At 51.1% G+C, this 22,788-nt stretch overlaps 2 protein-coding genes across 2 annotated transcripts in view; one reads left to right on the forward strand and one right to left on the reverse strand.

Moving 5' to 3' along the window:
• Positions 1–7,559, reverse strand: part of ZBTB4 (zinc finger and BTB domain containing 4) — a 32,330-nt gene extending 24,771 nt beyond the window's left edge. Inside the window, exon 1 of the mRNA XM_039337920.1 lies at positions 7,423–7,559. The gene's annotated coding sequence lies outside the window, so the exon portion shown is untranslated. The remainder of the gene's footprint in view (positions 1–7,422) is intronic.
• A 1,182-nt stretch (positions 7,560–8,741) lies between these two features.
• SLC35G6 (solute carrier family 35 member G6) lies at positions 8,742–15,047 on the forward strand. Its single transcript, XM_039337938.1, has 2 exons — positions 8,742–9,255; positions 11,525–15,047. The coding sequence occupies exons 1-2, from the start codon at positions 9,190–9,192 to the stop codon at positions 12,719–12,721; spliced, it is 1,263 nt and encodes a 420-aa protein (XP_039193872.1). The 5' UTR covers positions 8,742–9,189; the 3' UTR covers positions 12,722–15,047.
• The last annotated feature ends 7,741 nt before the right edge of the window (positions 15,048–22,788 follow it).

Below are 22,788 nucleotides of genomic sequence, written 5' to 3' on the forward strand. Positions count from 1 at the left end.
CTCGATTTACAACGGTTCGCTTAGTGACGGTTCAAAGTTACAATGGCCCTGAAAAAAGTGCCCCCCAAGCCACAGCCAAGCAAGACACCCGCCTGCCCATCCGGCCGCATTCTTCCTCCTGTCCGAGGTTTTCATTGTTGTGAGCATTTCTGTTGAGGATTGGCAGTGGGAGTGGGGTGGGGGGGTGTCTGGTTTTTATTCTCCCCCCCCCCCGTCTGCTGGGTGGTTGCAGCAGGTTTTGGTCCCTTCACATGACCCTGGGACACTGTGACCGTCATAAATATGAATCGGTTGCACAAGCATCTGAATGGAAATCACAAGACCCTGGAGAGGCTGCAACATTCCAGCCGATTGGTGCTTCTTCAGGGCTCAGCAAAAGCGCCAGGATCAGCGCTGAGCTCCAGCTGGAGCCTGGCACTGATCCTGGCGGTTCCACTGAGCCCTGACAGCCCTGCAGCTCCAGCCGTCTCTCGCTCAGGCTTGTGCGGTGCTGCCACTGGTTCAGCTCATTCCTCACCCCCGCTACCCCTTTTCTAGGATGGTCGCGTCCCACCTGCCAGGTGCCAATGGACCACAGGGGGTCCCCGTACCACTGGTTGAAAAGCCCTCGTATATAGGGTCTCCTGCTTGAGCAGGGGGGTGGACTAGATGACCACAAAGGTCCCGTTCCGCTCTATTCGGATCACATTACGTATTTGCCTGAAATGGGTATATAGGGTCTCCTGCGTGAGCAGGGGGGCTAGACTAGATGACCACAAAGGTCCCTTTCTGCTCTATTCGGATGACACTACGTATTTGCTGAAATGGGTATATAGGGTCTCCTGCTTGAGCAGGGGGGCTGGACTAGATGACCACAAAGGTCCCTTTCCGCTCTATTCGGATCACATGACGTATTTGCCTGAAATGGGTATATAGGGTCGCCTGCTTGAGCAGGGGGGTGGACTAGATGACCACAAAGGTCCCTTTCCGCTCTATTCGGATCACACAATGTATTTGCCTGAAATGGGTATATAGGGTCTCCTGCGTGAGCAGGGGGGCTAGACTAGATGACCACAAAGGTCCCTTTCTGCTCTATTCGGATGACACTACGTATTTGCTGAAATGGGTATATAGGGTCTCCTGCTTGAGCAGGGGGGTGGACTAGATGACCACAAAGGTCCCTTTCCGCTCTATTCGGATCACACAATGTATTTGCCTGAAATGGGTATATAGGGTCTCCTGTTTGAGCAGGGGGGTGGACTAGACATCCTCCCAGGTCCCTTCCAGCTGATCACACTACATATTTGTCTGACACGGGTATATAGGGTCTCCTGCTTGAGCAGGGGGGGCTGGACTAGATGACCGCAAAGGTCCCTTCCGGCTGTATTCGGATTCTGAGACTGGCTGTGTTGTTTCATTAGCTAGTCTGAATTTCGGTTTTGAAAGGAGTGTCTGACGACAGAGAGAGAGAGGAAGGGTGTGCAAAGCGCCAGAGAGGGAAAAAAAATTGGATTTAATTTGGAAAGCAACACACATACCCCTTAAATCTCCAAGGTCAAGTGGGCCAGAAAAAAGGCCACAGTAGCCGGTCTGCTCAGCCGGGAAGCTTTCCATGGGATGACCTTTCCTTGCAAAAAAAAAAATAAAAGAGAGAGAGCGTCTCCAGCAACGAAGAGGCCGGGCGGAATTGGCAGGAGACGGAAAAACAAGAAGGCCAAAGCAACCTTGAAAGGAGCCCAAGGCAGAAATTCTACAGGGGAAGCACAACAGGCCTGGGAAACGGACTCGGCACGGACAGCCAAACGAGGGGTCCTCAGCAAATCCATCCATCCATTCCCTCCATCCATCCGAGTAGAGCTCAAAGCAGAGACCTTGTACCGGTTCAGACAAATACATAATCAGGATGGAGCTGGAAGCGACCCGCGAGGTCTTCTAGTCCAGCCCCCTGCTCAAGCAGGAGACCCCGCATTGTTTCAGACAAATACGTAATCAGGATGGAGCTGGAAGCGACCCGCGAGGTCTTCTAGTCCAGCCCCCTGCTCAAGCAAGAAACCCTATACCACTTCAGACAAATGGCTGTCCAGTCTCTTCTTAAAAACCTCCAGTGTTGGAGCACCCACAATTTCCGGTGGCAAGCAGTTCCACTGGTTAATTGTCCTGAGTTGTTACGAAGTTTCTCCTGAGTTCCAGGTTGCTTCTCTCCTTGATTAGTTTCCATCCGTTGCTTCTTGTCCTGCCTTCAGGTGCTTTGGAGAATAAGTGGACCCCCCCCTCTTCTTTGGGGCAGCCCCCCCCAAATACTGGAAGGCTGCTATCATGTCATACACACACACACACACACACACACACACTCCTTCTTTAGACTGGCCAAATTCAAATCCTGCAACAGTTCTTTATCCGTTTTGGCCTCCAGGCCTTTAATCATCTTAACTGCTCTTCTCTGCCCTTTTTCCAACGTCTCAACATCTTTTTTTCTAATATGGCGACCAAAACAGGACGCAGGAGTCCAGATGTGGCCTTACTAAGGCTTTACTAAGCGGTTACTAATATTCCGATAGGCCACGGGATTGACCAGGCTTTAATAGCATCCCTACAATGGTAAAAGCGAAGTCCTTGACTTAACCATCGTTGGTTTAGTGACCGTTCGAACGGTGCTGGAAAAAGCGACTCTGGACCGTATTCCCTACTTAATGACTGTCGCAGAGTTACGGGATCAAAACCCAGACGCTCGGCAGCTGACTCGTATTTACGACGCTCGCGGCATCCCGGGACAGAGTGATCCCCTTTTGCGACTGACTCGTTTCGCAACGGTGGTGATTTGCCTCGCAATGGGGGCAAGAGAAGTCGTAAAACAGGGAGTATGTGTGTGTGTGTGCTCACTTAATGACTGTCTCGCTTAGAAGCGGACCTTTTGAGGCTCCGTTGCCGTCGTAAGTCGAGGACCCCCTGTAGAAAATGAGATGGGAAATCCCTTTCAGATTTGGACATAAGACCAAAAGGATTCAGCAACTACTAGAGGAAGAGCTGGGGGGTTGGACTAGATGACCTCCAAGGTCCCTTCCCACATTATTATTATTATTATTATTATTATTATTATTATTATTATTATTATTATTAGACTCTCCTCAGCTACACAGGTAGTCCTCGACTTACAATCACAATCGTAATTTCTGTTGCTGAGACATTTCCTTTGCCCCATTTTACGACGTTCCTTGCCACGGTCGTTAAATGAATCGCTGCAGCTGTTAAGTGAGTCACGCAGTCTTTAACCGAATCCGGCTTGCCCCCCCCCCATGGACTCGGCTTGTCAGAAGGTTGCCAAAGAGGATCCCGTGACCCCCTCCCTCCGGGACGCTGCGACCGTCGTAAATACGAGTCGGTCGCCGAGCGTCCGAATGTTGATCTCGTGACCATGGTGGAATGCTGCGAAGGTTGTTAAGGGTGGAAAAACTTCCTGTGCCGTTGTAACTGCCAACGGCCGCTAAATGCTGTCAGTCAAGGACAACACAACGTTGCCTATTTCTGGTTTGGCAGTTTGTGTGTGTTGAAAGTTTCCAGCTGTTTGCGTTCGGGAGGGAACGCCAGATCGACCGGCATAGATCGCGCCTCGCCGCGTCTCTTGAACGCGGGTCGCTGCTGTGAAACTTCGGCCTCGGCAACGGGATTCCGGGGCCCGATGCCCACACATCTGGAAGGACGCCGATCGGGTGCCAGATGTGCAATTCTCCCTGCATCCAATTGGGGAGGGGGGGGGAGAGGAGTGTGTGTTAAATTAACACACACACAGTTGCAAAGTCCAACACAACCCCACAAACTTGAAGACAGTTTTGCCAAGCTGACAAACACATCCCAGCCACTTTTCCCTTGCCGCTGTGCCACGTTGCCCTTCAAACAGGCCTAAAACCGAAGGGCAGCCCCCTCCTGCCTTCGCACACCTGGGGAAGGGGGGGGAGAAGAAACACAACATCCCCTCCGTCGCAACGCACAACGCCTCGATGCAACTGCCCCCTCCCGTCAATCCTCGTACCCCGGCATACGAAATGCACGATGCCTTTTTTCCAATATCGCTGCGACAAAAAAAATCCAACGCAAATTCCAAGGCCCCAAACCACTGGCGCCTGCGTGCAGGTTTTTAAGTCCTCGTTTTACAACCGTTCCAATTTACGACGGCGAGGGGGCAAAAAAAACGACGCGGGGCTGTTTTCCAGAGTTACAACCGTCGCAACATCCTCCACGGTTACGTGATCCAAATCCTTGGCAACCAGGCATGTTGTGAGTCATAAAATCGAGGATTACCTCAACGCACACCTTCCCTCCAAGTTGTGCAACGAAGCACGTTTCCCCCCCCCAGCCCCCAGCCGTGTTTAGAGACAACGGAAACAAGCGCTCCAAGAGACAGGAAAACAACAGCTTTAGCATCCGTGACAGTTGTGTTGCGTTGCGGCTCGCCACATCCACACTGAGCCCCCCCCCACAAGCCTTGCGTTTGCAGCTGCCTCCGGTGATGGGGCTTTGCAAATTAACACAACAGCCGTGGGAAAGGTGTGAAAAACAAGGCCAGGAAGAGGGGGGGAAGAGGGTGGGGGGGCAAAAGGAAAGAAAGGGAAAAAAAGAAAATAAACAACAGAAAGAAAGAAAGAAAGAAAGAGGAAAGGAAAGAAGGAAAGAAAGAAAGAAAGAAAGAAAGAAAGAAAAGAAGGAAAGAAAGAAAGAAAGAAGGAAGGAAAGAAGGAAGGAAAGGAAGGAAAGAAGGAAGGAAAGGAAGGAAGGAAGGAAAGAAAGAAAGAAAGGAAAGGAAGGAAGGAAGGGAAGGAAAGAAAGAAAGGAAAGGAAGGAAAGAAAGAAAGGAAAGAAGGAAGGATGGGAAAGGAAAGGAGGAAGGAAAGGAAGGAAAGAAAGGAAAGAAGGAAGGAAAGAAGGAAGGAAGGAAGGAAGGAAGGAAGGAAGGAAGGAAGGAAGGAAGGAAGGGAAAGGAAAGGAGGAAGGAAGGGGAAGAAGGGAAATGGGGCTTGGGAATGTGTGTGTGTGTGTGTGTGTGTATTCAGCCTTCCCAAGCCCCTTCCCTTCCTCTTTCTTTCTTTCTTTCTTTCTTTCTTTCTTTCTTTCTTTCTTTCTTTCTTTCTCTCTCTCTCTCTCCCTCTCTCTCTCTTTTTCTTAAATATATATCTATTTAAGGCCTGGTGACGCAGCCTGTAGAAGCCCCAGTTGCAAAGATCGGAGATCAAAAAAAAAAAAGAAAAGAAAAAAGAAAAAAAAAAGTGCCAGGAAATGCAGAAAGGAAAAATGAAGAGAGAGGAGGTGTGGCTATCAAATATTCCTCTCCCCCCCCCACTCCCCGTCTGTCTGTCTGTCTTCCCCCTTTGGGCTTTTCTGTGGGAGAAAGCTAGGAGGAGGAGGAGGAAATTTAGAGCACGCAGCAAAATTGGAAGCAGCTGAAGGGAGTAGTTGCAAACTGCGGAGGAGAAAAGAGAGGAAGAGAGGAAGAAGGAGGAGGAGGAGGAGGAGAAAGAGAAGGGGCCGTCTGGTTGCATCGCACGAAAACAAGACTCGAAAACAAGACTCCTGCAGGGTTATGCCTGGGCTGGAAAAAAGATGGCCGGGCTAAGGGGATCTATCCCACAACGTGCGTGTCTCTGTGTGTGTGTGTGTGTGTGTGTGTGTGTGTGTGTGTAGAGCCCCCCCCCCCGCCAAAAGCTTGCAAATTTGGAAACCGGTTCTTCCTCCCCCCCCAAAAAAAAACTGGGCTGCGTTTGGTTGCAAAAAATAAATATAAGCCTTTTTTTTTTTAATTTGTTTTGTTTTTTTCCTGCCCCACGGCTGGCCGGCCGGCCAGCTCAACTGGATGACCAAGCAGACGCAGGGCCTGGAAAGGAAACACAACTGCAGAAGTGGTCAACAGAGTGGGGTGTGTATGTGTGTGTGTGTGCAGGGGGGGGGTCCTCCTGACACACACACACAGACACACACACAGAGGTGTTTGCATTCAAGGGGCTTCCTGGCCACCCCACCTGGCCTTCCTTGGCAGGTCAGGGGTGCAAGGCCAAGTGGGAGGGGAGACTCCCGGACCCCCCCCTCCCTCCCTCCCTCCCTCTTGGGCACAGCTGGAGGGCCCCCTCCTCACCTGGTGGGTGTTGTGCCAGCCTCAATTGCTGCCCAGCCGGGGCAGAGGGGGGGGGGCGACCCATGAGGGGAGGGGAGACGGGCAGGGGGAGAGGTTCCCAGGTGTGGGGGGCGGAGGGATCGGAGATTTTGGGGGGGGGAGTTATGATATTTAGAAGGTGAGACCCCCCCCAATGGAAAAATTTAACTTGGGGTCCTTTGGGGCAGAAAAAACAAAGGGAGGGAGGGAAGGAAGGAAAGAAAGAAAGGAGACGAAAAAAGAGGAAGGAAGGAAGGAAGGAAGGAAGGAAGGAAGGAAGGAAGGAAGGAAGGAAGGAAGGAAGGAAGGAAGATGGGGAGGAGGAGGGGGAGGAAGGAAGGAAGGAAAGAAGGAAGAGAAGTAAAGTAGGAAGGAAAGAGGGAAGGATGGAAAGGGAAGGGAGGAGTGAAGGCGGGAAGGAAGGAAGGAAGGGAGGAAGGAAGGAAGAGGAATGGGAAGGAAGGGAAGGGGAGAAGGAAGAAAGGAAGGAAAGAGACAAGGAAGAAAGGGGGAGGAGAGGAAGGAGAAAGGAAAGAGAGGGAGGGAAGGAACGGAGGAAGGGGAAGGGGAGGAAGGGGAAGGAAGAAAGGGAGGGAGGAAAGAGGGAGGGAGAGAAGGAAAGAAGGGAGGAAAGGAAAGGGAAGTCGAAAGGAAAAAGAGGGAGATGGAGGGAGGGAGGAAATGGAGGAAGGAGAATGGGGAGGAAGAGAAGGGGAGAAGGAAGAAAGGAAGGAGGGAAAGAGGAAAGGAAGAAAGGGGGAGGAAAGGAAGGAAAGTAGAAAAGAAAGAGAGGGAGGGAGGGAAGGAACAGAGGAAGGAGAATGGGGAGGAAGAGGAAGGAAGAAGGAAGAAAGCGAGGGAGGGAAGGAAGGAAGGGGGATGAGGAAGAAGAGGAGGGAAGAAAGGAAGGGAGGGAAGAGAAGGGAAGTAGGAAGGAAAGAGAGGAGAAAGGAAAGGCAAAGAAAGGAACTCGGGGGGGCAACTCTTCCACGACCCCCCCCTTCCCCTCCCCCCATCGCTGCCCTCTTGACGGACCGACTTCCCGGCGGGGCGGGCGGGGGGGGGGAGAGGAAGCCGCACTTTCGACACAAAGTCTCCGGCTCCTCCTGCCGGGAAGCCCCCCCCCCTCCGCGACCCCTCCCAGGCCGGCCCGGAGCCCCCCCCGCCCACCCCCAAAGCCCCCCCGCGCGCCCGCCCCCCCCCCCGCCCGCCCTCCCGCCGGGCCGCTCGGCGGCGAGTAGGCGAGGCGGGCCGGGGCCGGGGGGCGTCCCGCGGGGGTTCCCTCCCGTCCGGGGGTCGCCTACCTGGCTGCCTCGGAGCCGGCCGTCCGGGGGCAGCGCAAGATGGAGGCGGATCGCCCCGCCGCCGCCGCGCATGCTGCCGCCGCCCGCTCGCTCGCTCGCCCGCCTGGCACGGGAGACGCCAGCGCCGCCCCGCCCCCTCTGACGTCATCGCCCCGACGCTCCAGCCCCGCCCCCCCGTCGCCGCTCCCCCCACCCACGCGGACCATCCGGGCCGGAGCGGCGCCGCCGCCGCCGCCGCCGGGCACGCGCCGCTCGCCCCCGCCGGCTGCGGAGGAGCGGGTGGGGGTGGAGGAAGGGGAAAAGGAGGAGGAGCAGAAGCGGGAGGAAGAGGGGGAAAGGAGGAGGAAAAGGAGAGGGAAGAAGGGAAAAGGGGAAGAGGAGGAAGAGGAAAAGGAAGAGGAGGAAGAAGGGAAAAGGGGAAGAGGAGGAGGAAGATCAGGAGAGGGAGCAGCACGGGGAGCAGGAGGAAGAGGAGGAGCAGAAGCAGGAGGAGGAAGCAGAGGGAAGAAGGGGAAAGGAAGAGGAGGAAGAGGGAGACGGGAAAAGGGGAAGAGCGGGAGGAGGAAGAGGAGCAGAAGGAGGAGGAAGAGGGGAACAGCAGGAGGAGGAAGAGGAGAAGGAAGAGGAAGGGGAGAAGGAAAAAGCAGAAGGAGGAGGAAGAGCAGGAAGAGGAAGAGAGGGAAAGGAGGAGGAGGAAGAAGAGGGGAAAAGGGGAAGAGGAAGAGGTGGATGAAGAAGGGAAAAGGAAGAAGAAGAAGAGCAGAAAGAGGAGGAAGAGGGGAAGAGCAGGACAAGAAAGAGGAGAAAGAAGAGAAGGAAGAGGAAGAAGAGCAGGAGGAGGAGGAAGAGCAGGAAGAGGAAGAGAGGGAAAGGAGGAGGAGGAAGAAGAGGGGAAAAGGGGAAGAGGAAGTGGATGAAGAAGGGAAGGGGAGAAGGAAGAGGAAGAAGAGCAGAAAGGGAGAAGGGAAGAGCAGGACGAGTAAGAGGAGAAGGAAGAGGAAGAGAAGGAAGAGGAAGAAGAGCAGGAGGAGGAGGAAGAGCAGGAAGAGGAAGAGAGGGAAAGGAGGAGGAGGAAGAAGAGGGGAAGAAGAGGAGGAAGAGGTGGATGAAAAAGGGAAGAGGAGAAGAAGAGGAAAGAGAAGCAGAGACGGGGGTCTCGTCTGTGCCAACCCTCACAAGCCTGGGCAGAGTGACCCACTTACGCGGGCTGTCCAGGAGGGGGAAGGGAGGGAGGGGCCGGTTCCCACAGGGTGGGGACAAGGGAGTTGCCCCCCCACCCGCAGACATCAGATCACGCACACGCACACACGCGCGCGCACACACACACACACACACACACACACACACACACACACACGGCTGGTAGTGGTCTTGCCCTGGGCTCAGCGGCCGTTCTGCCAGGGTGCACCCCCCCCCCGCCTCACGGACCATGAGGGGCACAAGCCAAGTGGGGGCTATCCGCTAGCTCAGCCAATTCGGGGTTCAGTTCTAAAAGTTGGGGGGCTGACCCTTGTGCAGGGGGTGGGGGCTCAGGCCTTCCTCGGCCCCCACCAGCTGGAGGAAAGGCCGTGTCCCTTTTCTGCCATCCTGGGAGGGGGGGCAGCCCCGGTGGTCTCTGGGCAGCTCATCGAGGGGAGAAGCAACTTGGAGCAACGAAGGAGAAACTTCCTGACGGTGGGGAACAATGAGCCGGTGGAACGGCTTGCCACCGGACGTTGGGGCTGCTGCTCCGTCCACTGGAGGCTTTCGAGAAAAAACTTGTCTGGAATGGTGCCCGAGCAGGGGGCTGGACTAGAAGACCTCTCAAGGTCCCTTCCAACTCTGCCATTCTGGGTGAGGTCACAAGAGATGCAGAACGACCTCACAATGCCTTCCAGGGAGCCAGATCAGTGGGTGGTGGAAGCGTTGTGCCCTTTGGTGGTTGAGGAGGGGTTGTCGGGCCTAGGCTAGAGGTGGGTGTGTCTCCCCCCCTCCCCCAAAGGTAGGGGTCTTCCCCCTCCCTTCTCCCCAGACCTCTCCCTCTCCAGCGGACCCCCCACACGTACATACACACTTGCGCAGCACCAGCCTGCAGGAAGGAACAACAAAGGCCAGGATTTGGGGAAATCTGCTTTTGTGTGTTTGTGTGGGTGTGTGCAAAACACACACTGTGGGGTGCTGTCATCCCTGAGCCTGCGTCCTCCCTCATATCCCCCCCTTTTCCATCATTTAACCCGCAGTTCCTCCTCCCCCTCTCTAAAAATCTGAATGAACAAGGATAAAAAGCCACAGGCTTCCAAAGCAAGGCAGAGATAAACAACAAATGTTTGTTTACCTAACTAACCCTTTTAGGAGAAAAATGCAGCATAGGCTGTAGGAAGAAAGGAGAGATAAGATGGAAAGTGACACCGGTGTCAGATTGTATCCTATCCTAGCCAGGCACTGCCTTTGTTATATGGTAATTTTCTCACTAGGCTAGGAATCCTGGTTGGCTTTGAAAAAAAAACAAAACCCCACCAAGTTTCTAGTCCTCAGAATAAATGCCTATGGGAAATCAGTTTTTCCTCCCACAAGAGCAGAGAACTCAAAACTCACTGACTAAAAAAATGTCATTGACTAGAAAATGTCATTGATTAGAAAAATGTAATTGACTAGAGAATGTCATTGATTAGAAAAATGTCATTGAGTAGAGAATGTAATTGATTAGAAAAATGTCATTGAGTAGAAAATGTAATTGATTAGAAAAATGACATTTAGAAAATGTCATTGATTAGAAAAATGACATTGACTAGAAAATATAATTAAAAATGTCATTGACTAGAAAATGTGATTAGAAAAATGTTTGCTAGAAAATGTATGATTAAAAAATGTCATTGGCTAGATAATGTAATTGATTAAAATGTCATTGACTAGAAATGTAATTGATTAGAAAAATGTCATTGACTAGAAAATATAATTAAAAATGTCATTAAAAATGTAATTGATTAAAAATGTCATTGACTAGAAAATATAATTAAAATGTCATTGACTAGAAAATATTAGAAAAATGTTTGCTAGAAAATGTATGATTAAAAAATGTCATTGACTAGATAATGTAATTGATTAAAAAATGTCATTGACTACAAATGTAATTGATTAGAAAAATGTCATTGACTAGAAAATGTAATTGATTAAAAAAATGTCATTGACTAGAAAATATAATTTAAAATGTCATTGACTAGAAAATGTAATTGATTAAAAAATGTCATTGACTAGAAAATATAATTTAAAATGTCATTGACTAGAAAATGTAATTGATTAAAAAATGTCATTGACTAGAAAATGTAATTAAAAATGTCATTGACTAGAAAATGTGATTAGAAAAATGTTTGCTAGAAAATGTATGATTAAAAAAATGTCATTGACTAGATAATGTAATTAATTAAAAATGTCATTGTCTGGAAATGTAATTGATTAGAAAAATGTCATTGACTAGAAAATGTAATTGATTAAAAAATGTCATTGACTAGAAAATATAATTTAAAACGTCATTGACTAGAAAATGTCATTGATTAGAAAAATGTCATTGACTAGAAAATGTAATTGAGTAGAAAAATGTCATTGACAGCTGCTTAGCAGGCCTACAGGTAGTCCTTGACTTATGACTGCAAAGGAACCCAAAATGTCCTCACTGTGCCCCATTTTATGAACTTTTCGCCACAGTTCTTAAGCGAGTCACTGCAGTTGTTCAATGACTTGTGTAGTTATGAAACGAACCTGACATCTGCGTTGTCCTTGAGTGTCAGACGGTCTCCAAAGGAGATCCGCCTGACCCCGGGACACTGCGACCATCACAAATATGAGTCAGTTGCCCGGAGCCCAAATTTTGATCCCGTGACCACCAGGATGCTGTAACGGTCGTAAGTCTGAAAAAGGGCCTACACCATTTCAGACAAAGGGCTGTCCAGTCTCTTCTTAAAAACGTCCAGTGTTGGAGTACCCACAACATCCGGTGGCAAGCCGTTCCACTGGTTAATCGTTCTCACCGTCAGGAAGTTTCTCCTTCGTTCCAGGTTGCTTCTCTCCTCGGTGAGTTGCCATCCGTTGCGTCTTGTCCTCCAGTGTCCTCTTCCTTCTTTTGCAGGCTGGGTTCCAGTTCTGGAAGGGCCCCGGGGTCCAACCCTCCCCGGAGATGCCCCCGATGGCCTCGGACCCGGGACCCTCCGGGCATGCAGCCACCTGGACGGTGTCCGACCTCTTGCGCTTCTCCCCGCCCTGCTCTCCGGCCCCACCTCCTCGCCGCCCCGCCTGGCATCGTTACCGCCTCTCGGAAAGCATGAAGGGGCTGTTGGTGGCCCTGCTGGGGGGCGGCGTGCCCGCCGGTTTTGTGGCCCCGTTCAGCCGCATCGTCAATGAGATTTCGGGGATGCCCTCCCTGGAGATCCTGTTCTTCCGCTGCTGCCTCCACCTGCTCTTTGCCGGCTACCTGCACTACCAGAAGGTGTCGTGCTTCGGGCCCTCGGAGGTACGCCAGCGGACCCTGCTCCACGCCTCGGTCAACGTCATCTCCATTGCCTGCGCCTATAGTTCCTTCATGATGGTGCCCAGCGGCAACGCGGCCACCGTGCGCAAAGGCTCCTCCACCATCTCCTCCGTCCTGCTGGCCTTCTGCATCGAGAACAGCCAGCTGACCGGCTACGACTGGTTCGGGCTGGTGGGCAGTACGCTGGGCTTGATCATCATGGTGGTGCCGGACCTGTTGAGTTTGGACAAGAGCACCCAGATCTATGACACCTTTGGCTACGTCTTGGCCTGCTCGGGAGGCATGGCGTTGGCCTTAGGGCTGGTGATTTTCCGAACGCTGGACTTCCCGGCCAAGCTGATGACCGTGGCCTTCCTCTTTGGCGTGGTGGGAAGCTTGATCTGCTCACCGATGATGTTCCTCCTCCAGAAGCCGGTGATGGTGCTGAATCCGCTCACCGGGATGTACGTGGTGACCATCAGCCTCCTGGCCTTATTCTCCTTCTTGTGCGCCAGCTACGCAGTGACAAAAGCACACCCGGCTTTGGTGTGCGCTGTCTTGCACTCCGAAGTGGTGGTGACCCTGGCCGTCCAGTACTACGTGCTACGGGAGGCCGTCACGCCCTTCGACATCATGGGGGCTGGCGTCATCTTGGGCAGCATCGCCATCATCACCGCCCAGAACATCAGCTGCCATCCGGCCGAGGAAGAGGATGGATCGATCGTACAGCAGAAAGGGATCAAGTACACCAAGGAGGCGGTTGGTCAAAGCAGGCACCAACTGGCAGATTGTACGGCAGAAAGGGATCGCGGAGATTAAGGGGGTTGTTGGTCAAAGCAGGCACCAACCGGCAGATTGCATGGCAGAAAGGGATGGAGGAGATTAAGGAGGCAGTTGGTCAAAGCAAGCACCAACCGGCAGATTGCATGGCAGAAAGGGATAGAGGAGATTAAGGAGGCAGTTGGTCAAAGCAAGCATCAACTGGCAGATTGATGGCAGAAAGGGATAGAGGAGATTAAAGAGGCAGTTGGTCAAAGCAAGCACCAACCGGCAGATAGCATGGCAGAAAGGGATAGAGGAGATTAAGGAGGCAGTTGATCAAAGTAGGCACCACCTGTACAGTAGAAAGGGATCAAGTAGATTAAACAGGCAGTTGGTCAAAGCAGACACCAACTGTACAGTAGAAAGGGATCAAGTACGCCAAGAAGGCAGTTGGTTAAAGCAGGAACCAACCAGCAGATTGCATGGCAGAAAGGGATCAAGGAGATTAAGGAGGCAGTTGGTCAAAGTAGGCACCAACCGGCAGATTGCATGGCAGAAAGGGATCAAGGAGATTAAGGAGGCAGTTGGTCAAAGCAGGCACCAACCGGCAGATTGCATGGCAGAAAGGGATAGAGGAGATTAAGGAGGCAGTTGGTCAAAGCAAGCACCAACCGGCAGATTGCATGGCAGAAAGGGATAGAGGAGATTAAAGAGGCAGTTGGTCAAAGCAGGCACCAACCGGCAGATAGCATGGCAGAAAGGGATAGAGGAGATTAAGGAGGCAGTTGGTCAAAGTAGGCACCACCTGTACAGTAGAAAGGGATCAAGTAGATTAAACAGGCAGTTGGTCAAAGCAGACACCAACTGTACAGTAGAAAGGGATCAAGTACGCCAAGAAGGCAGTTGGTTAAAGCAGGAACCAACCAGCAGATTGCATGGCAGAAAGGGATCAAGGAGATTAAGGAGGCAGTTGGTCAAAGTAGGCACCAACCGGCAGATTGCATGGCAGAAAGGGATCAAGGAGATTAAGGAGGCAGTTGGTCAAAGCAGGCACCAACCGGCAGATTGCGTGGCAGAAAGGGATAGAGAAGATTAAGGAGGCAGTTGGTCAAAGCAGGCACCAAACGGCAGATTGTATAACAGAAAAGGATTGAGGAGATTAAGGACGCAGTTGATCAAAGTAGGCACCAATTGTACAGTAGAAAGGGATCAAATAGATTAAACAGGCAGTTGGTCAAAGCAGACACCAACTGTACAGTAGAAAGGGATCAAGTACGCCAAGAAGGCAGTTGGTTAAAGCAGGAACCAACCAGCAGATTGCATGGCAGAAAGGGATCAAGGAGATTAAGGAGGCAGTTGGTCAAAGTAGGCGCCAACCGGCAGATTGCATGGCAGAAAGGGATCAAGGAGATTAAGGAGGCAGTTGGTCAAAGCAGGCACCAACCGGCAGATTGCATGGCAGAAAGGGATCGAAGAGATTAAGGAGGCAGTTGGTCAAAGCAGGCACCAACCGGCAGATTGCACGGCAGAAAAGGATAGAGGAGATTAAGCGGGCTGTTGGTCAAAGCAGGCGCCAACCGGCAGATTGCATGGCAGAAAGGGATAGAGGAGATTAAGGAGGCAGTTGGTCAAAGCAGGCGCCAACCGGCAGATTGCATGGCAGAAAGGGATAGAGGAGATTAAGGGGGCTGTTGGTTTACGCAGGCGCCAACCGGCAGATTGCACGGCAGAAAGGGATAGAGGAGATTAAGGAGCCAGTTGGTCAAAGCAGGCACCCACTCTGATGGGGAGGCCTGGAAGAAGACCAGCGGGGGCCTTATGGCAGCCACGGAAGAGCGGGCAATTTGCGGTGCCAGAGAACCATCACCGAATTCCAAGCCAAATCTTGGAGGCTGGTGGAGGAATAGAGACGGGTGTTTATCCATCAACGTAATCGTCATCCTTACGGATCCACCAAAGAAGCAGGCAATTTTTGTGTCCCAAAATTCTTGGCTGGACCACGAAGCCGCCCTCTGCTAGGTGGCCCTGTTGGAGCCGCGCCCCGCAGGCCAGGCCACCGGACATCTGGACGGCAAGGCTAGTCCGAGACCCATTGACCTTTGGGGTGGAAGGGACCTTTTGGACCAGGCCGAGAAGCCGGGAGCGAGACCCTGGCAAGGTCAATGAAGGCTCCTGTGGAAATTGTGAGATTCTAGTATTTGTGTTGTGTTTTGCGTTTGCAGTGGGTATGTTGAGGAAGGGAAAGCAGGGGGGAGGCTGAGGGGGGCCTCAGTCTCCATCTGGAGCGTCCGTTGGTTTTCAAAAGTGGTTTTGAAGGAGAGGTTTGGGCCTCCAGACCAGGTTTTTTCAAGCTAGGCCCCTTTTAAGATGGGTGGACTTCAACTCCCAGAATTCCACGCTGGCTGGCTGGGGGATTCTGGGAGTTGAAGCCCACCCATCTTAAAACAGCCAAAATGGAGAAACTCTGCTTCAGACAGATGCAGGAATGAATAGGAATCCTGTACGTCGAGCCCCCCCATCCCCGGTCCAAAATAAATTAAATTTGAGAAATAATGCAGAATTTAAGATTATTTTTGCACACGCTGCTAAAAGGACTGTTGTAGTCGCCATGGTTAATGCTGTGTTGTAAAAAGAAAGCTCGTAAAATGGGGGCAAAGCTCACTTAACAACTTACCTTGCTTAGTAGTGGAAATTCTGGGCTCTGTTTTAGTCGTGTCAGAAACCTGCCAGAGTATAAATTCCAATGCCGGTGGAACTCCATGCCACAAGATTCGGGAGATTGCACAGCTCTCAGAACACCGGAGGGCAGGACGAGAAACAACGGTTGGAAACTGATCAAATGGAGAGAAGCAACCTGGAATTAAGGAGAAGCTTCCTGACAGTGAGGACGATCGACCAGTGGAACTGCTTGCCACCAGAAATCGTGGGCGCTCCATCGCTGGAGGTTTTTAAGAAGAGACGGAGATGGTATAGGTTCTCCTGCCTGAGCAGGGGGCTGGACTAGAAGACCTCCAGGGTCCCTTCCAGCTCTAACCTATTCTAATTCTATTCTTCAGCAGGGTGCGATTATTTTTATATTACGTTTATATGCCACCCATCCAAGCGACTTAGGCTGACTTATACTCTCTTTTTAGCTGGAGTTAAGGTGGGATCTGGCTACACCCCCACCCCCCTCCCATCCCGTGTGCCCCTTTTTATGGCCCTCCCCTCCAGGGAAGACGTAACAGATGCCAGCCATTTAGGCAAGAAAAACCAAATGTACAGGTATAGTATAGGGGGTACCTTGCTCAATAGTAGTAACTGTGAGAGGGATCTCGGAGTCCTAGTGGACAATCACTTAAATGTGAGCCAGCTGTGTGTTGCAGCTGCCAAAAAAGCCAACACAGTGCTGGGCTGCATTAACAGAGGGATAGAATCAAGATCACGTGAAGTGTTAATACCACTTTACAAGGCCTTGGTAAGGCCACACTTGGAATACTGCATCCAGTTTTGGTCACCACGATGTAAAAAAGACGTTGAGACTCTAAAAAGAGTACAGAGAAGAGCAACAAAGGTGATCAGGAGATTGGAGGCTAAAGTATATAAGGAAAGGCTGCTGGAATTGTTTAATGAAGAGAAGGACGAGGGGGGACATGATAGCAACCTTCCAGTATCTCAGGGGCTGCCCCAAAGAAGAGGGAGTCAAGCTATTCTCCAAAGCGCCTGAAGGCAGGACAAGAAGCAACGGATGGAAACTAATCAAGGAGAGAAGCAACCTAGAACTAAGGAGAAACTTCCTGACAGTGAGAACAATTAATCAGTGGAACAGCCTGCCTCCAGAAGCAGTAAATGCTCCAACACTGGAAGTTTTGAAGAGACTGGACAGCCATTTGTCCGAAATGGTATATGCCTGAGCAGGGGGTTGGACTTGATGACCTCCAAGGTCCCTTCCAACTTTATTATTGTTATTATTATTATTATGGATCATCACACAGTCAGCCAAATGTTTTCAGACTGGATTTGGCATTTTGTCTACCTATCGAGTCCTTACCTAGGACCTGGGATAGGCAGATGTGGATGTTTGATGGTATTACAGATATCGTCGCAGGATGGAAACAGTTCCTAGTAAGGCTGCCTTTTGCAATTGACTAATAGCGAATTTGTCAATGCCAATGATGGTGTTCAAGCGGTGCTCCAGTTGTTTTGGGATTGCACCCAAGGAGCCTATGACTATTGGTACTACCCTTGCTTGCTTTTGCCACAGTCTTTCTATTTCTATTTGTAGGTCTTTGTATTTTGTTATCTTCTCCAGTTCTTTCTCTTCTATTCTGCTATCTTCAGGCACTGCCACGTCCACTATCCAGACTTTTTTGTCTTTCTTATCGACAATTGTTAAGTCTGGGGTGTTATGTTGCAGGTGCTTGTCTATTTGAATTCTGAAGTCCCAGAGCAGTTTAACTTTATCATTTTCTATGACTTTCTCTATTTTATGATCCCACCGGTTCTTGCTTACAGGCAAATGATATTTCTTGCAGATCTTTTATTATTATTATTATTACTATTATTATTATTACTATTATTATTATTACTATTACTATTATTATTATTATTAACAGTTGCAGGGGTTCACTTAAGAACGGTGGGAAGCCAAGGCATCAAAGGGGGTGAAATTCCCTTAGCAAATGTGGTCATAAGTCCTGGTGAGTCCCGTTACCCTTAATTCAGCTCTGGACTGTTTCCATCTGGTTCTCTCTACTATGGTCTCCAGTTAGGCCATTCTGGTTAATCAGGCGAGGCCGGAGCATGGAGAAGGAGAAGAGGCGTGGAGGGCATGGCGGCCAAGCCCGGAAAAAGGAAATTAAACCAAATTCCCGCAGATCAAATCCAGCCCTTTTCCTTTTAAGTGCAAAGCCAGTATCCCCATTTTTGGGGGGACTTCACTTCCGTCTTTTAAGCACCCCCCCCAATCGGTGCCTTCCCCCCCCCTAGGCCTGCAGAAGGAACTGGGTGGTTCCACACACACCCCCTTTTTTTTTTCCTTCTCCCTGAATTTCCCAATTTCTGGCAGGTCGTTCCTTTGCAAAACTGTTTTTTTCTCTCCCGGCCGGTCGGCTGGCCGAATCGACCGCAAGGGCTGATTATTTTTCTAAATTCCAGAGTTGTGACTCAGACAAGAGAGGAGAACAACAGGAGGCAGAGTGAACAAGCAGCCTTTCCATTCTCCCTCCTTTCCCTTCCCCCAAAGTCTTCTCTGAGCGGCGGGGGGGGGGGGGGGTTCTCTCCTTCACGAGGACCAGAAACTTGGCTGGTCGGCATGAATCTGCCCTTTGGTCCCAAGCGGGAAGCAATTTGAGAAATGGAGTTTCCGGCTGATTTGGAAAGAGATTTCAATAAGTGGGGGGGGGAGAAGGGGGGAGAGGGGGAGGGAGGGGAAGGGCCTGGCTCCCGCGGGAGGTCACTAGCAGGCAAATGTAATCAGGGGCCCTTCCAGGCTGGAGGCCTAATCAGAAGGCAGGTCTGGCTGGGGAGGGGGTGGGAGAGGTTTGTGTGTGTGGGGGGAGGTGTGTGTGGTGTGTGTGTGGGGGGTCCTCGACCACCCATCCCTAAAGGACCCCCCTTCCAGACGTTGTGTGCGCTCCAACACTGGAGGCGTTCAAGCAGAGATTGGACAGCCCTTGTGTCTGAAGTGGTACAGGGTCTCCTGCCTGAGCAGGGGGTTGGACTAAATGACCTCTGAGGTCCCTTCCAAACTGTTATTCTGTTATTCCTCCTCTTCCTTTTTAAGAAGAAACTGGGCAGTCATTTGCCTGAAATGGTATAGGGTCTCATGCTTGAGCAGGGGGTTGGACTAGATGACCTCCGAGGTCCCTTCCAAACTGTTATTCTGTTATTCCTCCTCCTCCTCCTCCTCCTCCTCCTCCCTTTTAAGAAGAAACTGGACAGCCCTTGTGTCTGAAACGGTACAGGGTCTCCTGCCTGAGCAGGGGGTTGGACTGGATGACCTCCGGGGTCCCTTCCAAACTCTTGTTATTTCAATCTGGGAGGTGGCGTCTTCCGAGGAAGGAAGAGATTTGTTTCGTTTCGTTTTGGGTTTTTCTTTTGCTTTTTTTGCAAAGAGAGGAGGGGAGATTGCAAGAAGGCCAGCGGCCCCTCTCGCCCACCCGTCCACCCCGAGTTCCAATCCTGCTGGATTCCGAACCTCCAGCAAGCAACCTCTGGAACGAAGGGAGAAACTCCCGAACAGCGAGGACAGTTATCCCATGGGACAGCTTGCCACTAGAACTTGTGGTGGAGGGTTTTTTTGGTTAAAGAGGCTGGATAGCCCCTTGGTCTGAAACAGTCAAGCAGGGGGGTTGGACTAGAAGACCTCACGAGGTCCCTTCCAGCTCTAGCCTGATTGACCCCAGCCTTCGGGTCGTCTGAACTTGGCAGTCGCGGCCGCTGCGCGTTCCTCCTCCGCTCCCGTGAACGGAAATGGCCGCCGGCCTGGCGCAGGCTTGCTCAGGGGCCCGCAGCCATTTGCAGCCGGGAAGGACCGAGCGGAGTTGGCTGGCATCCCAGGCTGGCTGGGATGGCCGCGGAGCCGGCAAAAAGCCGGCCAGCTCCGCGAGCCGCTCGCGCCCTCTAGCGGAGACCCAGAGCAGCGGCAGAGGAGCGGAGCAAACACGTGACCAGAGCGGCCCTTTTTTTTTTTTTTTTTTTAAGCACGTCTGTTGTTGGCACGATTCTCACGCTCTGCAAAACACGCGGAGACTCCAGCTCCCGGGTGCTTCTGAGCTGCAGGCTAGCCTGCTTTGGCCTTTCCCCCTGCCTCTTTGCAACTTTAATAATAATAGTAATAATAATAATGACAATGATGATGATAATAATAAAGTTGGAAGGGACCTGGGAGGTCATCTAGTCCAACCCCCTGCTCAGGCAGGTAACCCTAGAGCAGTGGTTCTCAACCTTTCTAATGCCGCGACCCCATAATACAGTTCCCCATGTTGTGGTGACCCCCAACCACTTATATATCACCGGGTGCCAGGGGCGTGGCCAAAGAAAAGGGGGAAAAAATGGCGGACAGCCTTGTTTGGCGACCCCCGTGAAAGGGTCGTTCGACCCCAAATGGGGTCCCGACCCACAGGTGGAGAACCGCTGCCCTAGACCATTTCGGACAAATGGCTGTCCAGTCTCGCCTTAAAATCTTCCAGTGTTGGAGGAGGGAGGGTCGGCTGCTTGACCTCCAAGGCCCCTTCCAACTCAACCAAGGAGAGAAGCAACCTGGAATTAAGGAGAAACTTCCTACCGGTGAGGAACAAGTAACCAGTGGAACAGACTTGCCACCAGAAGTTGTGGGTGCTCCAACAAGTGGGTGCTGTTGAGAAGAGACTGGACAGCCATTTGTCCAGAATGGTATAGGCCAGGGGTAGGCAACCTCGGCTCTTTTATGACTCATGGACTTCAACTCCCAGAATTCCTCAGCCAGCCATGGTTGGCTGAGGAATTCTGGGACTTGAAGTCCACAAGTCATCAGTCATATTTCCCTCACGCTGGCTGAGGAATTCTGGGAGATGAAGTCTGCAAGTCATCAAAGGGTCATATTTCCCACGCTGGCTAAGGAATTCTGGGAGTTGAAGTTCAAAAGTCATCAAATGGTCAGTTCTCTCATGCTGGCTGAGGAATTCTGGGAATTGAAGTCCACAAGTCATAAAAGGATCCTAGTTCCCTCATGCTGGCTGAGGAATTCTGGGAGTTGAAGTCCACAAGTCATAAAAGAGCACGAAGGGGACTTCGTCGAAACGTCGCCAAGACGATTTTCACGGGTATAGGTATGCAGGTCTTGATGTATTCAGGTCTTTTCCCGTGTAAGATTGTCTTCGGCTTCGTGCTTGTGCGAGCAAAAGCACGAAGCCGAAGACCCCAGCCTGAAGATGACGAGTGGGACCTCGTCGAAACGTCGCCAAGATACTCTCAATCTTACACGGGAAAACACCCGAATACACCAAGACCTGCATATATATATTCTAAAAAGGGATCTGTGTTTTAGTTTTTGAATATGAATATCCTACCCATTCTTTCTTATTTTGTTTTTTTTCCCACTAAGTGGTAGGTTAGTCTTTTTGAGACCCAAAAGCTTGTAACTGCAACAAAAATATTTACTTTAGTAAGCTTTTCCCATCATGCTTGTGGTCTGGTCTAGTTAAACCAGTGGTTCTCAACCTTTTTAATGCCGTGACCCCCAACCGGTCGTAAGTCGAGGACTACTCAACCGGTTGTAAGTCGAGGACTACTCAACTGGTGCAGCACCGTTTGCAGAAGGGGACTTTTGGCGGGCTCAGCAGGGCAGAGACAGCCTGGACAATTCCTATTGGCTTTGGAAAGCCAATAGAGTGAGACTTTGTTCAAGAGAGTCTCTTCTATTGGCTTTCCAAAGCCAATAGAATAAGAGGGAGTAGCACAGCTAAGGAAAAGGGGAAAAAATGGCGGACTGCGTTGTTTGGCGACCCCCGTGAAATGGTCGTTCGACCCCAAATGGGGTCCCGACCCACAGGTTGAGAAGCACTGAGTTAAACCATTAACTGCCTTCGGAAGGCATTGAAACATGGCATATCAAGGAAATGTTCTATTATTGTCTAAATAACAGGGGTCTTCAACATTAGCTACTTAAAAAAAGACTTGCGGACTTCAAGTCCCAGCATTCCCCCCGCGAGCCACGGGGGAATTCTGGGAGTTGAAGTCCACACCTTTAAGGCTTGCCAAAGCTGGGACACCCCTGGTCTAAATCCATGTTTTTCAAACTGGCTGCTTTCTAGAAGGGTGGATATTTCAGTTCCCAGAATCCCCCCCAATCAATAAGCACGGAATCCAGGCTACGTGGATATTCTACACAAATCTTAATTCAATTAAGATGGTACATGGCTTCTTCCCTGGGAACTGAGAGGTGGGGCTGGCGACACCGACAAATATTTATAGCCTTTTAAAATATACTTTAGAGTTGGCATGTCTGCTCTTTGGAAAAAAGTTTTGTTTACATCCTGCAGATCCTGGTTATTTGAAGCAAGTGAGCAAAAACACCCTGAATTTGGATTCTTGTTTGCAATTTCACGGCTGCATCTAGGTGGCCTTCTGGGTGGCCATCCAGAGGTTCCATCGCCCCCGTCTGCCTCCCAGATGTTAAAACGTCTTCTGGATGTCCTGTGATTACTAAACTAGGTTTAATCCTAGGTAATTACCCAGACCAGACAGATTTTGCCTTTCTGCCGAGGTGGGCAGAAAGTCAGAAATAAACAAGACTTGCTGAAAAAGGAGGATATTGGTAGCGCGGGGTTGAAATGAGGGGGGGGGGTCCTTGGTGCTCTCTGAGCTGGGTGGTTTTCTTGTAGGCGTCTCATGACCCAACCAGGGAACATCATCAGTGTGAGGAGGAGGACTGTGGGGGCCTTGGTGCTTTCTGAGCTGGGTGGTTTTCTTGCAGACGTTTCATGACCCGACTAGGGAACGTCATCAGTGCTAGAAGGGAGGGGGGCTTATGGAGAGGAGGAAGAGGAGGAGGAGGAGGAAGAAGAAAAAGAATGTGAAGGTCCCTGGTGCTCTTTGAGCTTGGTGGTCTTCTTGCAGACGTTTCATGACCCAACTAGGGAACATCATCAGTGCTGGAAGGGAGAGGAGTTTGCAGAGAGGAGGACTATGAGGGTCCTTGGTGGTCTCTGAGCTGGGTGGTCTCCTTGCAGACGTTTCGTGACCCAACCAGGTAACATCATCAGTGCTAGAGGGAAGGGAGGGAGGGAGGGAGGGAGGGAGGGAGGGAGGGAGGAAGGAAGGAAGGAAGGAAGGAAGGAAGGAAGGAAGGAAGGAAGGAAGGAAGGAAGGAAGGAGGACTATGGGGGTCCTTGGTGGTCTCTGAGCTGGGTGGTCTCCTTGCAGACGTTTCGTGACCCAACCAGGGAATGTCATCAGTGCTAGAAGGAAGGAAGGAAGGAAGGAAGGAAGGAAGGAAGGAAGGAAGGAAGGAAGGAAGGAAGGAAGGAAGGAAGGAGGGAAGGAAGACTATGGGGATCCTTGGTGCTCTCTTGAGCTGGGTGGTCTCCTTGCAGACGTTTCATGACCCAACTAGGGAACATCATCAGTGCTCACTGTAATGATGTGGTCAGTCTGGCCAGAAC

This window comes from Crotalus tigris, unplaced genomic scaffold (assembly GCF_016545835.1).
Source record: "Crotalus tigris isolate CLP2741 ecotype Arizona unplaced genomic scaffold, ASM1654583v1 scf7180000017690.20705106771:4171800, whole genome shotgun sequence".
Lineage (NCBI taxonomy): Eukaryota > Metazoa > Chordata > Lepidosauria > Squamata > Viperidae > Crotalus > Crotalus tigris.